This window comes from Callithrix jacchus, chromosome 20 (assembly GCF_049354715.1).
Source record: "Callithrix jacchus isolate 240 chromosome 20, calJac240_pri, whole genome shotgun sequence".
In the NCBI taxonomy this organism is placed as follows: Eukaryota; Metazoa; Chordata; class Mammalia; order Primates; family Cebidae; genus Callithrix; species Callithrix jacchus.
The window spans coordinates 45,517,156-45,532,605 of record NC_133521.1 but is presented as its reverse complement, the minus strand read 5'-3'; the positions used below and the strand labels follow the sequence as shown (position 1 = coordinate 45,532,605).

Genomic DNA, 15,450 nt, shown 5'->3' with positions numbered 1-15,450 from the left:
GTGCAGTGACTCACGCCTATAATCCCAGCACTTTGGGAGGCTGAGGTGGGTAGATCACCTGAGGTCAGGAGTTCAAGACCAGCCTGACCAACATGGTGAAACCCCATCTCTACAAAAAATATAAAAATTCGGGCCGGGCGCGGTGGCTCATGCCTGTAATCCCAGCACTTTGGGAGGCTGAGGCAGGTGGATCACAAGGTCAAGAGATCGAGACCATCCTGGTCAACATGGTGAAACCCCGTCTCTACTAAAAATACAAAAAATTAACTGGGCATGGTGGCGTGTGCCTGTAGTCCCAGCTACTAGGGAGGCTGAGGCAGGAGAATTGCCTGAACCCAGGAGGCGGAGGTTGTGGTGAGCCGAGATCTCACCATTGCACTCCAGCCTGGGCAACAAGAGCAAAACTCCATCTCAAAAAAAAAAAAAAAAAGCTGGGCATAGTGGCACACCTGTAATCCCAGCTACTTGAGAGGCTGAGGCGGCAGAAGCATCGCTTGAACCCAGGTGGCGGAGGTCACAGTGAGCCGAGATCGAGGCACTGCTCTCCAGCCTGTTGGGGACAAGAGCTAGACGTTGTCTCAAAAAAACAAAACTGAATAAGGTTTGGGGCTTCAGCGCAAGAGGGCTGTGGCAGCTCTGGAACTCTATAGCCCAGCGATTCTTGCGCCTGCTCCTCTCTTCCCCGGCCCCTCTGGGAGGCTTGTCCCACGTCTGTAATCCAGTTAGGTTCGTTCACCACAGTCTGGGCTCCATCCTGGCTTCCCCAACATCCGGGGCTGTTTTGAGAATTTGCAACATCATAAGACACTGTCTGTGGTGTACAGTTCTATGGGTCTTGAAAAATGCATAGAGTCGTGTATCCCCCAGCCCAGAACCCCACAGAGCAGCACCTACACCCCAAACGGTCCCTCGTGTGCCCTTCAGGGTCAACTGTCCCTGCCTGATCTGTTTCCCTGTTTCCTCACCCAATTTTTCTTGTTGTTGTTTGTTTGAGATGGAGTCTTGCTCTGTCGCACAAGCTGGAGTGCACTGGTGCGATCTCGGCTCACTGTAACCTCCGCCTCCCGGAGTCAAGCGACTCTCCTGCCTCAGCCTCCCGAGTAGCTGGGATTATAGGCCCCCGCCACCATGCCTGGCTAATTTTTGTATTTTTAGTAGAGACCAGGTTTCGCCATGTTAGCCAGACTGGTCTTGAACTCCTGACCTCAGGTGATCTGCCCGCCTCCCCAGAGTGCTGGGATTACAGGCGTCAGGCATTGCGCCCAGCCTCCCCCACCGTTTGTACTCTGCCTTGCTGAATTGTGTGGAGCCCCACAAGCTCCCTGAGCTGTTTCCAGTGTGGGGCAGGCTTAGTAGAAAAGTGGAGCAACCCACTTCCACCAGCAAAGGCTTGTGGCGCTTTCCACCTGTGGCTGGTCCATCCACGCTCAGATAACGGATGTGATGGTCCCAGCCTTATCGGCGTGCTCACCAGTGCACCATTCTAGCTGCCTGGGCTTACCACACGCATAAAAGAAGGTCCCTGACTTGTTTTAGGGCCCCCAAGGGGGAGCAGCTTTCTGTACCCACATGGCTGCTCCAGCCCTCAGGCACCGTGGAGACAGGACACGAGCTTCTGGGGATGACAATGCAACACGTAGGCGTACTGTCCCCTAGACACAGGCTAGAAAGCTTCCTTGGCAAGAAACCTGCAGGCAGTGGAGTGGCTGGGGCCTGCCAGTCCCCTCACTGATTCCTGCAGCCCTGGGGGGGGGGCCAGGGAGGAGGGGGCCAGGCCTCAGTGGCCCTGGGAGGAGGGGGGCCAGGCCTCAGTGGCCCTGGGAGGGGGGGGCCAGGGAGGAGGGGGCCTGGGAGGAGGGGGGGGCCAGGGAGGAGGGGGCCAGGGAGGAGGAGGCCAGGGAGGAGGGGGGCCAGGGAGGAGGGGGGCCAGGGAGGAGGAGGCCAGGGAGGAGGGGGGCCAGGGAGGAGGGGGGCCAGGGAGGAGGGGGCCAGGGAGGAGGGGGGCCAGGGAGGAGGGGGCCAGGCCTCAGTGGCCCTGGGAGGAGGGGGCCAGGGAGGAGGGGGCCAGGCCTCAGTGGCCCTGGGAGGAGAGGCCCAGGCCTCAGTGGCCCTGGGAGGAGGGGGCCAGGCCTCAGTGGCCCTGGGAGGGGGGGCCAGGCCTCAGTGGCCCTGGGAGGAGCGGGGGGCCAGGCCTCAGTGGCCCTGGGAGGAGGGGGCCAGGCCTCAGTGGCCCTGGGAAGAGCGGGCCAGGCCTCAGTGGCCCTGACTTGCAGTGTGGCTTTGGGCAAGTTGTCTGTCTGCCTGTCTGTCTGTCTGTCTGTCTGCCTGTCTGCCTGCCTGTCTGTCTGCCTGTCTGTCTGCCTGTCTGCCTGCCTGTCTGTCTGCCTGCCTGTCTGCCTGTCTGCCTGTCTGTCTGTCTGCCTGCCTGCCTGCCTGTCTGTCTGCCTGTCTGCCTGTCTGTCTGTCTGCCTGTCTGTCTGTCTGCCTGCCTGCCTGTCTGTCTGTCTGTCTGCCTGCCTGTCTGCCTGTCTGTCTGTCTGCCTGTCTGTCTGCCTGCCTGTCTGCCTACCTGCCTGTCTGCCTGCCTGTCTGTCTGCCTGTCTGCCTGTCTGTCTGCCTGTCTGTCTGTCTGTCTGCCTGTCTGTCTGCCTGTCTGCCTGTCTGTCTGTCTGCCTGTCTGTCTGTCTGCCTGCCTGCCTGTCTGTCTGTCTGTCTGCCTGCCTGTCTGCCTGTCTGTCTGTCTGCCTGTCTGTCTGCCTGCCTGTCTGCCTACCTGCCTGTCTGCCTGCCTGTCTGTCTGCCTGTCTGCCTGTCTGTCTGTCTGTCTGCCTGTCTGTCTGTCTGTCTGTCTGTCTCTCTGTCTGTCTGTCTGTCTGTCTCTCTGTCTGTCTGCCTGTCTGCCTGTCTGTCTGTCTGTCTGCCTGTCTCTGTCTGTCTGTCTGTCTCTCTGTCTGTCTGTCTGTCTGTCTGTCTGTCTGTCTCTCTGTCTGTCTGTCTGTCTGTCTGTCTCTCTGTCTGCCTGTCTGTCTGCCTGTCTGTCTCTCTGTCTGTCTGTCTGTCTGTCTGTCTTCATCAGGAAACTAGAAATACTTCTCAGAGGGTTGTTCAGAAAATTAGAAGTAGTTGCTCAGAAAGCGACTGGCACATCACTGCCCTAGGAGCGGGGATGTGTGGCAGGCAGGAGGAGACCAGCGTCTCCCTGCACACCCGCTTGTCACCCAGATGTCTCCCTGCACACCCGCCTGTCACCCATGTGCACAAGCAGCCCGCCCCTTCACAACCCAGCTTGGCTGTGCAATGGACGTTCCTTGGCAGTCAGAAAGGACACAGCTCTGACTCACACTGCAGTGTGGGTGAGCCTCAAACACGCCATGCTGAGTGAGAGGCGCCAGACACAAATGTCCACACGTTACATGATTCAGTCCCGCAAAACCCACAGAGACCAGAGCAGTGGGGCAGGGAGGGGACGAGAGCTAAAAAGTACCAAGTTTCCTCCTTGCGGTGTCGAAGATGTTCTAAAATTGACTTTGGTGATGACTGCCCAACCATGAATATCTCAAAACCATATGATTGTTCACCTTAATTTTTATTTACTTATTTTAAGAAAAGATCTTGGCCAGGTATGTTGGCTCACACCTGTAATCCCAGCACTTTAGGAGGCCAAGGTGGGCAGGTCACCTGAGAGCAGATCAAGACTGGCCTGGCCATCATGGTGAAACCCCATCTCTACTAAAAATACAAAAAATTAGCTGGGCGTAGTGTCGGGTGCCTGTAATCCCAGCTACTCGGGAGGCTGAGGCAGGAGAATCTCTTGAACCTGAGAGGCAGAGGTTGCAGTGAGCGGAGATCGCGCCTTTGCACTCCAGCCTCCGCAACAAGAGCAAAACTCCGTCTCAAAAAAATAAAAAGAAGAGGATGTTGCTGGGTCACCCAGGCGAGAATGCGGTGGCGTGATCACGGTTCACTGCAGCCTCGACCTCCTGATCTCAAGCAATCTTCCCACCTTGGCCTTCCAAGTACCTGGGACCACAGGAGTGAGGCACATACCTGGCTGCTTTTTGTTTTGTTTGTAGAATCAGGGTCTTATTATGTTGCTCAGGCTGGTCTCAAACTCTTGACCTCAAGCAATCCTCCCACCTCGGCCTCTCAAAGTGCTGGGATTACGGATGTGAGCCACCACAACCGGTTTATAACGCTGTTTTTAAAAAAATTAACTGGATAATTGCAAATGTGAACATGTGTACACAGAAGTGATGCATGTGTCTGCCAGCGTGGACACTCCTGGGCTTCCTTCTGGTAGCTCAGCCACCTCTCCCGGCCCTGACCCTCACTGCTTGGCCTCAGGAGACAAGCCCAAGGCATCTGGGTCGCCACCTTCCCCTTCTGAAAGCCAGGCCCAAGTGAGGTCAAGGTGCTGTGGCTGCGCAGGGAGGCAGGGACGCTGTCACTTCCAGCTGGACTCTTGTCCCACGGTGCTGACCAGGGCAGATGCAGAGTTGTGCTCAGTGGGGTGGGGACGCTGATGATGGGGTGGGCTACATTGCTGCCAGGCCCGGCCACCATGAGCTGAGATCCTGCCACTGCCCTCCAGCCTGGAAGACAGAGCGAGACTCTGTCTTAAAAAAAAAAAAAAAAAAAAAATTATAAATAGAACTACCCTGTGATTCAGCAATCACACACTTCTGGGCATGGACCCAGAAGAGCTGGCTGGGCACGGTGGCTCACGCCTGGAATCCCAATATTCTGAGAGGCTAAGACGGGGCAATTGCTTGAGCCCACAAGTTGGAGAACAGCCTGGGCAAGATGGCAAGACCCTGTGGCAACAAACAATCGTAATCCCTGGCGCGGGTCCTAGCTACTTGGGAGGCCCAGGAATTAGAGTCTGCAATGAGCTGTGACGGTGTCACTGCACTCCAGCCTGGGTGACAAGGTAAGACCCCAACTCAAAAAAAAAGAGTTAGGAGGCTGGGCGCGGTGGCTCACACCTGTAATCCCAGCACTTTGGAAGGTCAAGGAGAATCACCTGAGGTCAGGGGTTCGAGACCAGCCTTGGCCAACATGGAGAAACCCCGTCTCTACTAAAAATACAAAATTAGCCGCGTGTGGTGGCTCCTGCCTCTAGTCCCAGCTACTCGGGAGGCTGAGGCAGGAGAATCACTTGAACCTGGGAGGTGGAGGTTTTGGTGAGCCGAGATCATACCATTGCACTCCAGCCTGGGCAACGAGAACGAAAGTCCATCTCAAAACAAAAAATGGTTTAAGATGGTAAATTTTATGTTATGTATAATTTATCACAATAGAAAGTAATTTTTTTTGCAGCCAAGGTATGCAGAAACAAATGGCTTTGTTTGTTTATTTATTTGTGATTTGAGGCAGAGTCTCACTCTGCTGCCTCACTGCAACCTCTGCCTCCCGGGTTCAAGTGATTCTCCTGCCTCAGCCTCCTGAGTAGGTGGAATTACAGGTTCGCACCACCACGTCCAGGTAATTGTATTTTTAGTAGAGACAGGGGTTTCACCATGTTGACCAGGATGGTCTCGAACGCCTGACCTCAAGTAATCCACTCGCCTTGGCCTCCCAAAGTGCTGAGATTACAGGTGTGAGCCACAGCGCCCAGTCAAGAATTGACTTCGAAAGGGAAAAGTGTAAGCGCCAGTGTAAGCTGGTGCAATGTACTTCCCACCAGTGTGAGTTGGCAGGAATCCCTGCTCTGTGTAGAAGGGTCACATTTTCTCCTCACTGCTCCCAAGCGTGACAGCAGCGGCCTCATGGCCTTATCTGGGGGAAGGCGCTCCTTCCAAGTGCCATGAAGGCCTCACATGCTGAGATACGATGCCGCGCCGTTTCTCTTCCTTCCTGAGAACTGACACAGCCTGTGGTTCTCGGTCTCTCAGGATGCGCGGGCGGCCATGGGCCCCTTCGACCCGTCCAGTCTGCTGCCCACCTGCCGGGATTACTGGACCTACCCAGGCTCCCTCACCACCCCGCCACTGACCGAGTCGGTCACCTGGATCATCCAGAAGGAGCCGGTTGAAGTGGCCCCAGGCCAGGTGAGCTGTGCCCGTAGCTGGCATGGTGGCACTTCATGGAGCTGTGCCCGTGACTGGCACGGTGGCACTTCATGGAGCTGTGCCTGTGATTGGCACGGTGGCACTTCATGGAAGGCGTTTCTCCTGCTTGGCAGCTTCACTAAGATATTGCATAAGAGTGTTGTCAAGTGATCTCCTTTCATGCATTTGGGGCGTTCTTACACAAGAAGAAATTTCCAGCTGAAGTCGGAGCTTGCTGAGATTGGCCAGCAGTTCCTTAACACAGCTCTCTTACGACATTGAGATATGAGAGAGCAGGAAGGAGGGGAAAGGCCCTGATACATGGCTTTGTGGCAGCTCTATCTGATCTCCAGTGGCTCAGCCTCCAGGCAGAGCAGGTGCCCCAAGGACATGAGGTTGAACTAGGTCAGTGCTTGATCGTCCAGTAAAATTGCTGTAAAAAAAAAAAAAAAAGAGAGAGAAGTAGGCTGGGTGTGATGGCTCAGGCCTGTCATCCCAGCACTGTGGGAGGCTGAGGTGGGCGGATCATGAAGTCAGGAGTTCAAGACCAGCCTGACCAATATGGTGAAACCTTGTCTCAGGTGATCCACCCACCTCAGCCTCCCAAAGTGCTGGGATTACAGGCATAAGTCACCATGCCTGGGTTTTGTTTTGTTTTGTTTTTTTGAAAATCAGTTGATAATACTTGTACACATTTTTAAAGGTTATACTATTGTGTTGGGCATGGTGGCTCATGCCTATAATCTCAGCACTTTAGGATGCCAAGGCGGACAGGTCACTTGAGGCCAGGGGTTTGAGACCAGCCTGACCAATATGGTGAAATCCCGTTTCCACTAAAACTACAAAATTAGTGGGCACCTGTAATCTCAGCTATTTGGGAGGCTAGGGTAAGATAATCACTTGAACCTGGGAGGTGGAGGCTGCAGTGAGCCGAGATTGTGCAATTACTCTCCAGCCTGGATAACAAGAGCAAAACTTCGCCTCAAATCAATCAATCAATAAAAATACAAAAATTACCCAAGCGTGGTGGCAGGCGCCTGTAGTCCCAGCTACATGGGAGGCTGAGGCAGGAGAATCACTTGAACCTGGAAGGCAGACGTTGTGGTGAGCTGAGATCTCACCTGCACTCCAGCCTGGGTGGCAGAGTGAGACTCTTGTCTCAAAATAAATAAATAAGTAAAAGTTATACTATATTTTTTCTGGAAATCTTAAAAGAGTCTGTAGGAATTTTGTCTGTCCAGGGTGGTTTAGAGCCACGAGTGTGCCGCCCACCCCCCACCCCCGCCCGTCAGACGTTTCTCAGCAGTCACGGCAGTTCCCCTGGAATTCCCCTAAGGGCCAGGACCCACGCGCCAAAGATCTCTGGCTCAGCTCTTTCTCACAGCTCCAGGTGAGCTCTTCGAGGGTCCTTCTGTCTCCTGGGTCTGTGAAAATATTCTCTTATTTACAAATTAGGGCATGATATAATTTGTACTCGGAGACATGGGATGTGGAATACCTGCCTGCCTCCCAGCCACAGCTGCTGGACATGGGGAAGGCTTTGGTTGAAGGTGGCCCTTGTCAGCAAGGCTCTTACACCACTGGGCAAGCATATATGTGACAAGTGCCCATTCCGGGTCAGTGCCACCAGGACAGACTGGGGGGCAGGTGTGGAGGGGCAGCACAGGAACAGGACATTCGTGTCAGCACAGTGCTGTCTGGCAGGGAAGTAGAAGCAAAGTCAACAGCATTAAGCCAGGGTGGCTGATGTCATATAAATATGCAGGGCATGGCAGGGCACAGTGGCTCAGGCCTGGAATCCCAGCACTTTGGGAGGCCGAGGCAGGTGGATCACCTGAGGTCGGGAGTTCAAGACCAGCCTGTCCAACATGTTGAAACCCTGTCTCTACTAAAAATACAAAATTAGCCAGGCGAGGTGGCTTGTGCCTGTAATCCCAGCTACTCAGGAGGCTTAGGCAGGAGAATCACTTGAAGCTGGGAGGCCAAGGTTGCAGTGAGCTGAGATCTTGCCATTGCATTCCAGCCTGGGCAACAAGCATGAAACTCCATCTCAAAACAACAACCACGACAAAAATCATTTATAATCTCCCACAGTTTCCGTGGCTTGGGAATTTGGGTGGCTCTGGCTTACCATCTTTCATGGAGTTGTAGCCCGATGTCAGCTGGGACCGCAGCTATCTGAAAGCTCCACTAGGGCTAGAAGACTCATTCCCAAGGTTGGCCCTCCCAAGTGGCTGGCAAATTGGTGCTGGCAGTTGGCTGGGGGCCTCAGTTCCTCCCCGCGTGGACCTTTCCTCAGGGCTGGTTGAGTACCCTCCCAATATGGCGACCAGCCTCCCCCCAGAGCAAGTGATCCTGGAGAGCCAGGCCGAAGCAGCCATGCTTGCCTTGCACACCGTCACTTGCACCATGTGGTCACCTCCACCATTTTACTGGTCATTTGGGGCCATCCCTGATTCATCATGGGATGGGACCACCCGAGGCCTGAGGGACACCTGGGGGCTGGCTTACCCCGCACCCATACCAAGCTCACCCCGGCTGCCCTCTATTCCAGCTCTCCGCGTTCCGCACGCTCCTGTTTTCCGCACTTGGTGAAGAGGAGAAGGTGATGGTGAACAACTGTCGTCCGCTTCAACCCCTGATGAACCGGAAGGTCCGGGCTTCCTTCCAGGCCACTAACGAGGGCACGAGATCCTAGAGACACGAGGTCCACGTGAATAACAGGGCTGACTTTGAAGGAAGGACGCGTTGCTTCCCAAGTTTCACAGTGTGATTGTACGTGGCTTCTGGAATTAAAAAGAGAGAATGAGATCGCTGTTTGAGTCCATGTGCTTTTCAGCGGCAAGTGAAAGAGACACATGTAAGTGACGTGGGTGTGACACGGGAGCCGAGGCACTGCAGGGTGCTTTGCTTCACTGTAACGAAGTACCACGAACTTGGTGGCTTCAGGTAACAGAGATTGATCCTCTGGCTCAGGGAGCTGGGAGCCTGACACCAAGGTCAGCACGGCTGCTGCTCTCTGAGGCTTGAGGGAAGGATCCTTTTTCTTGTCCTTCCAGCTTCTGCTTCCTCCTTATAAGAACTCTTGGGCCTGGCGCAGTGGCTCACGCCTGTAATCCCAGCACTTTGGGAGGCCGAGGCGGGTGGATCACGAGGTCAAGAGATCGAGACCATCCTGGTCAACATGGTGAAACCCCGTCTCTACTAAAAATACAAAAAATTAGCTGGGCTTGGTGGCGCGTGCCTGTAATCCCAGCTACTCGGGAGGCTGAGGCAGGAGAATTGCCTGAACCCAGGAGGCGGAGGTTGCGGTGAGCCGAGATCGCGCCATTGCACTCCAGCCTGGGTAACAAGAGCGAAACTCCGTCTCAAAAAACAAAAAAAAAGAACTCTTGTGGCCAGGCACATGAGTGGCTCATGCCTGTAATCCCAGCACTTTAGGAGGCCAAGGAGGGCAGAAAATCACCTGAGGTCAGGAGTTCAAGACCAGCCTGGCCAACATGGTGAAACCCTGTCTCTACTAAAAATACAAAAATTAGCCTGGCGTGGCAGCACATGCCAGTAATCCCACCTACTCAGGAGGCTGAGGCAGGAGAATGGCTTAGACCCAGGAGGCGGAGGCTGCAGTGAGCTAAGATCCTGCCGTTGCACTCAGCCTGGGTGATAAGAGTGAAACTTTGTCTCAAAAAAAAAAAACTCTTGTGATGACACTGGACCCACCTGGATAATCCAGGCTACTCTCCCCACCCAAGACCCTTGGCTTAATGATAAGGCAAGTCCCCTTTGTCATACGAGGTCACATATTTTCAGAATCTGAGGATTAGGACGAGGGCGTCTTTAGGAGCCATTCTTTGCTGCTAATCCCAGGCACTGAGAGATCCTTGGTGTTGGGGATGGGGTGGAGTGTGAGGTGAGAGGCCCGGAGGGTGCCCCCAGGGAAATACCAAGACAGGGGAAGCCACACAACACCTTTGTTGAATGTCCCTCGACTACCATGCCTTTCTACTGCGTTTCCTACCCCCTTCCCACTGCACCATGGGAAGGCCAGAGGCTGAACTGGGCTCCTGAAGAACCTTTCCTGAAAGCTCCACCCAGCATTGTCCACACTGTCAGCTGGGCCGGTGGGAAACATTGTTTTTAGCGGGGTACAGCGCCTCTCCTGACCACGCTGACTTTAACTTAGACTGTTGTGCCCTGAGTGTCTGCAGTGAGCTCTCCTGCTAAAAGCTCACCTCAAGCCTCCCTTTGCATGGCTGACTTGTCCTGCTCCAATGGGACCAAGCCCTGTGCCATGCGCTCTCCTGGCTCCCTTCCCTCCCTGTGCCATGCACTCTCCTGGTGCCCTTCCCTCCCTGTGCCATGCGCTCTCCTGGTGCCCTTCCCTCCCTGTGCCATGCGCTCTCCTGGCTCCCTTCCCTCCCTGTGCCATGCGCTCTCCTGGCTCCCTTCCCTCCCTGTGCCATGCACTCTCCTGGCTCCCTTCCTTCCCTGTGCCATGCGCTCTCCTGGCTCCCTTCCCTGCCTGTGCCATGCGCTCTCCTGGCTCCCTTCCCTCCCTGCAGTTGTCTCAAGCTCCAGGGTACAGCCACCCGATCTATCCACAGGCTGTCTGGCCTACTACCTGGTATGCAGTGGACATCCAACAGATGTAAATAATGATGACAAAATGACATGATGATGTATGTAGAAAATCCCAAATGTCAGGGCTGGGCGCCATGGCTCAGTAATCCCAGCTACTTGGGAGGCTGAGGCAGGAAAATTGTTTGAACCCGGGAAGTGGAGGCAGTGAGCCAAGATCACACCACTGCAATCCAGCCTGGGAGAAAGGGCGAGACTCTGTTTCAAAAAAAAAAAAAAAGAAAGAAAGAAAATCTCAAATGTCTACAGACAAATAACTGGAATAAATTACTGAATTTAGCAAGATCACCAACCACAGGGACAGGATACAGAAATCAATACTTCTATGAACAAGTAATAAGGAGAAAATGAAAAATGTAGAAATATGTCATTAACAATAGCATCGGAACATCAAATTAGATCTGACAAAAGAGATACAAAACTTCTACCGTGAAAACTACAAAACACGGCATCATTCAGAAATGAGAGAAGCTCTGAGTAGCAGAAGCTACACCATGTTCACAGACTGGCACCCTCTCCATTATGAAGGCACCAGTTCTCCCCAAAGTGATGTATATATTGGATGGACTCCAGTAGAAATCCCATCAGGGTGTGTGTGTGTGTGTGTGTGTGTGTGTGTGTGTGTAAATTAACAACTTGATCCTAGATTTGCATGGAAATGCAAAAGAACCAAAAATAGGCCAGGTACAGTGGCACATGCCTGTAATCCCAGCACTTTGGGAGGCCAAGGCGGGTGGATCACGATGTCAAGAGATCGAGACCATCCTGGTCAACAAGGTGAAACCCGGTCTCTACTAAAAATACAAAAATTAGCTGGGGGCATGGTGGCTCACGCCTGTAGTCCCAGCTACTCAGGAGGCTGAGGCAGGAGAATTGCCTGAACCCAGGGGGCGGAGGTTGCGGTGAGCCGAGATCGCGCCATTGCACTCCAGCCTGGGTAACAAGAGCGAAACTCCGCCTCAAAAAAAAAAAAAAAAAAGAAAGAAAACCACAGATAGCCCAAGAGAAAAATGGGCGAATGACTGAAGGAGGTATCTGGTGGAAGAGCGTATACAAAGACCAGTGTATCTGTGGAAAGCGCTCGACAGTGTTAATCATTAGGAAAATGCTAATTAAATCCGCAGGAGAAGCCTCCAGAAGGCACGCAAGGACCTGGTGGCGAGGACCGGAACGACCACTTCAGAGAACTCTGGCAGCCCAGCCAAACCTCGCATCCCCACGCAAAAATGCCCTTTGCCCAGAACCCGGCAGCAGTCTCAAAGTCCCCACCAGCTTGTGGGGACCCATTACCCACTCTTGCCTCGAAGCCTCTCTCCTCACCCCTGCACTTGGCTGACCTCACCCTCGGGCTGCCCCTTGGACCCCGGAAGGCCGCTCCTGCCTCCAGCCTCTGCCTGGAATTCTCTGCCTCTCTGCCCTCAGGTAGCCATGTGGTTCACGCCTCCCTTGGTCTCTGCCCAAATGGCCCCTGTTGAAGAGACTTCCCCTCCCGGCCCTCTCCTCTCCCCGTGACTTTCCACCCCAGACCTTCTGTGTTTATGCATTCAAGGTCTGCTTCCTTCCGGCAGAATGTGAGCTCCACGCACAAAGGCTGGTCAGACCTGAGGCAGTCTAGGCTGCGTCCCCAGAGTCTAGAATAGAGCTTGCCACGTAACTGACACCCAACAAATGTTACATTGATTTATGGAAGCCGTCCTGGCACAAGTGGCAGCTCTCTTTCCACCAAAGGAATGAGCTTGCCAAGAAAGAGACATCAGCAAAGAGAGACAGAAAAGCCAAACACAGAGCCAGAAAAGCCACACTCGGAGCCAGAAAAGCCACACTCGGAGACAGAAAAGCCACACTCGGAGACAGAAAAGCCACACGCAGAGCCATCGTTGAGCTCTGGATCAAGGACACAAGCCAACGGGTGCTCTTTCTCTTCAGCCAGTGTGGCTTTCTTTTTACCTATCACTTGCTTGGAAAAAAAATCCAAATTAGCAGAGTATTTCCCTTTTCTTTTCTTTCTCTTGTTTTAGATTCTCGCTCCGTCACCCAGTCTGCCGTGCAATGGTGCAATGTCGGCTCACAGCCACTTCCACCTCCCGGGTTCAAACGATCCTCCCACCTCAGCCTCCGCAGTAGCTTGGATTACAGGGATGCGCCACCATGCCCATCCCAGTATTTTTATTTTTCATAACATTAAAAAATTTTCCGGCCAGAAGAAAGTTTTACAATCAACGTAATCGTGTTATCTTCCAATGTTACCTTATGGTCAGATAAGCACAGAAAAATGTCTCCCAAGGTGGTAAACACCATTTCATTCTGGGAGGATAAAGAATAAGTAGATTAGGTCAGGCGAGGGGTCTCGGGCCTGTATCCCAGCACTTTGGGAGTCTGAGGCGGTTGGATCACCTGAGGTCACGGAATTCAAGAGCAGCCTGCCCAACATGGTGAAACCCTGTCTCTACTAAAAATACAAAAAATTAGCCAGCTGTGGTGACAGGTGCCTGTAATCCCAGCAACTCGGGAAGATGAGGCAGGAGAATTGCTTGAACCTGAAAGGCAGAGGTTGCAGGGAGCCAAGACCTCGCCACTGCACTCCAGCCTGGGCAACGAGAGCAAAATTACTGTTCAAAATAAAAAAAAGGAGGTGTAGTGGCTCACTCCTCTGTAATCCCAGTACTTTGGAGGGGCGAGACCGATCACCTGAGTTCAGGAGTTCAAGACCAGCCTGGACAACATGGTGAAACTCTGTCTCTTCTAAAAAAAAGTACGAAAAGTAGCCAGGTAGGGTGGCGTGCGTCTGTAATCCCAGCTACTTGGGAGGCTCAGGCAGGAGAATTGCTGGAACCTGAGAGGCGGAGTTTGCAGTGAGCTGAGATTGCACCACTGCACTCCAGCCTGGGCCACAGACCAAGGCTGCACCTCCAAAAAAAAAAATATATATATATATACACACAAACACACACATACACATACACACAAACTAGGCTGGGCGAGGTGGCTCACGCCTGTAATCCCAGCACTTTGGGAGGCCAAGGTGGGTGAATCACGAGGTCAAGATATCGAGACCACCCTGGTCAACATGGTGTAACCCTGTCTCTACTAAAAATACAAAAAATTAGCTGGGCATGGAGGCATGTGCCTGTAATCCCAGCTACTCAGGAGGCTGAGGCAGGAGAATTGCCTGAACCCAGGAGGCGGAGGTTGCAGTGAGCCAAGATTGCGCCATTGCACTCCAGCCTGGGTAACAAGAGCGAGACTCCGTCTCAAAAAAAAAAAAAGAAGAGTTTACCGGAGGACAGGGTGTGCAGATGCCTCACCCGCTCCTGACCCAGGCCCTGGGTGAAGTGTGCACATTCGGCAGCTCCAGCCCCGCTGTGGGTCAGGCTGACATGCAGGGTGTAGCCCTCTCCCAAGCTCGCTGCAGCCCCTGGGGAATGGTGTTTTAGGAAGCTGCCAAAGTGGCAGATGGTGTTGTCAGGGGTGGGGCCACGGCGCTCCCATGGAGATGTGACAAGTTCTACAAAATCGTCCCTGGTTTTTAGAAGGAAACTGGGGCTCACATGAGAAGTTGAGAAAGTCGCTGCTGACCCCCTAGGCCAAAGGGGTAGGCAGCATGTCACTCCTGCCTCCGCCGATTTGTGCAATGGGTCAAGGAAAAATGCAGCGAAGAGAGAAAGTCCCGAACCTTAAAACCCAGGAGAAAGCCTATCTGACAATGACGGGCAGTTAACGCTGATGGAAGCAGCAGCCAGAGGAAGGCACCCGCCTGGGCTTCCCACAGCACTATGAGAACAGCCCACTTCTCCGGCGGGGAAGGGGTGACAAGCTCAGTGGAGGGGATGGTCTCCAAATCTGGAGCTTGGGATGGGGGCAGGAGCATACAGCCATTCTCCATGCGCCGTCCATTTCCATGGGGACTTGGGTACCGAGGAGGGTCCAGGAGACCAGAGGGTCAGGACAGCGGCCCCTCCCACCCCTGGGCTCCAGTTCTACAGCCCCACATTGCGGTCATGTCCAGCAGGACACCCAGAGAAGCAGGGAGTGGCTGACCATTTTCCATATCTACACTGGGGGCCCTCTGAGTGCACAAACACCTTTGTCTCCTGAAAAATGGCCTTTGTCAGTTATTTTTAAAACCAATGTTTATCCTGAGACACGGAGGTACACCCGGGAAGCCGACCAAGACTGGGCACGCTGAGATGAAACCGCGAACGCGCCGAGAGGAAGAGATATCGACTGCAGCCCTCAAAGCAACAGGACAGAAAACAAACAGGAGGCTTCCCTCTCACCCCAGGGGCCGTGGAGAAACAGGAGGCTTCCCTCGGGCCCCAGGGGCCGCGGTCAAGGTCTGCGGGTCTCCAGGCAGGGCTCTCACTGTGATCAGACGGTGGCTACGATTGTGTTGTAGAATTTCTGGCCCAACTTTTAAGGTTCAAGGCTTCCTCCCTTTGCTTTCATGTGCTTTTCTCATTTAATAAAGATGCGCGTGTGTGAGGAGCATTGCCTGTTCCCAGCCACCGCCTCCTCCTCCTCCCCTTCCTCCCCCATCCCCAGCACGTCCTCCCCATTGACCCTCTGGAGATCCAGGCCAGCTCAGAGTGGGCCATATGCCCCGCAAAATCCCCTCAGCATTGCCCCCTTGGGGCAAAATCCACACTCCTGACCCCCATCCCCACCCTCTCCTGGCAGCCCACTCCATGCCCGCCAGGGCCAGGACATGAGCCGCCTCCCACCCCAGGGCTCCAGTGGCTGTCCTGATGGGCCTGAGGGCACC

At 53.9% G+C, this 15,450-nt stretch overlaps 1 protein-coding gene across 10 annotated transcripts in view; it reads left to right on the top strand.

Annotated features, from left to right (window-relative positions):
- The window catches only part of CA5A (carbonic anhydrase 5A), a 58,414-nt gene extending 49,565 nt beyond the window's left edge, over nucleotides 1–8,849 (top strand). For 6 of the 10 annotated variants that reach the window (XM_035282162.3, XM_035282165.3, XM_035282161.3 and 3 more), the window contains 2 exons: nucleotides 5,895–6,050; nucleotides 8,605–8,849. In XM_035282162.3, the coding sequence (XP_035138053.3) occupies nucleotides 5,895–6,050; nucleotides 8,605–8,748 (300 nt within the window). In that variant the 3' untranslated portion in view covers nucleotides 8,749–8,849. Of the gene's footprint in view, nucleotides 1–5,894; nucleotides 6,051–8,604 lie in introns of those variants that run through there. The other 4 variants (XM_035282164.3, XM_078357967.1, XM_078357965.1 and 1 more) reach the window with 2 other exon arrangements.
- Nucleotides 8,850–15,450: the final 6,601 nt, after the last annotated feature.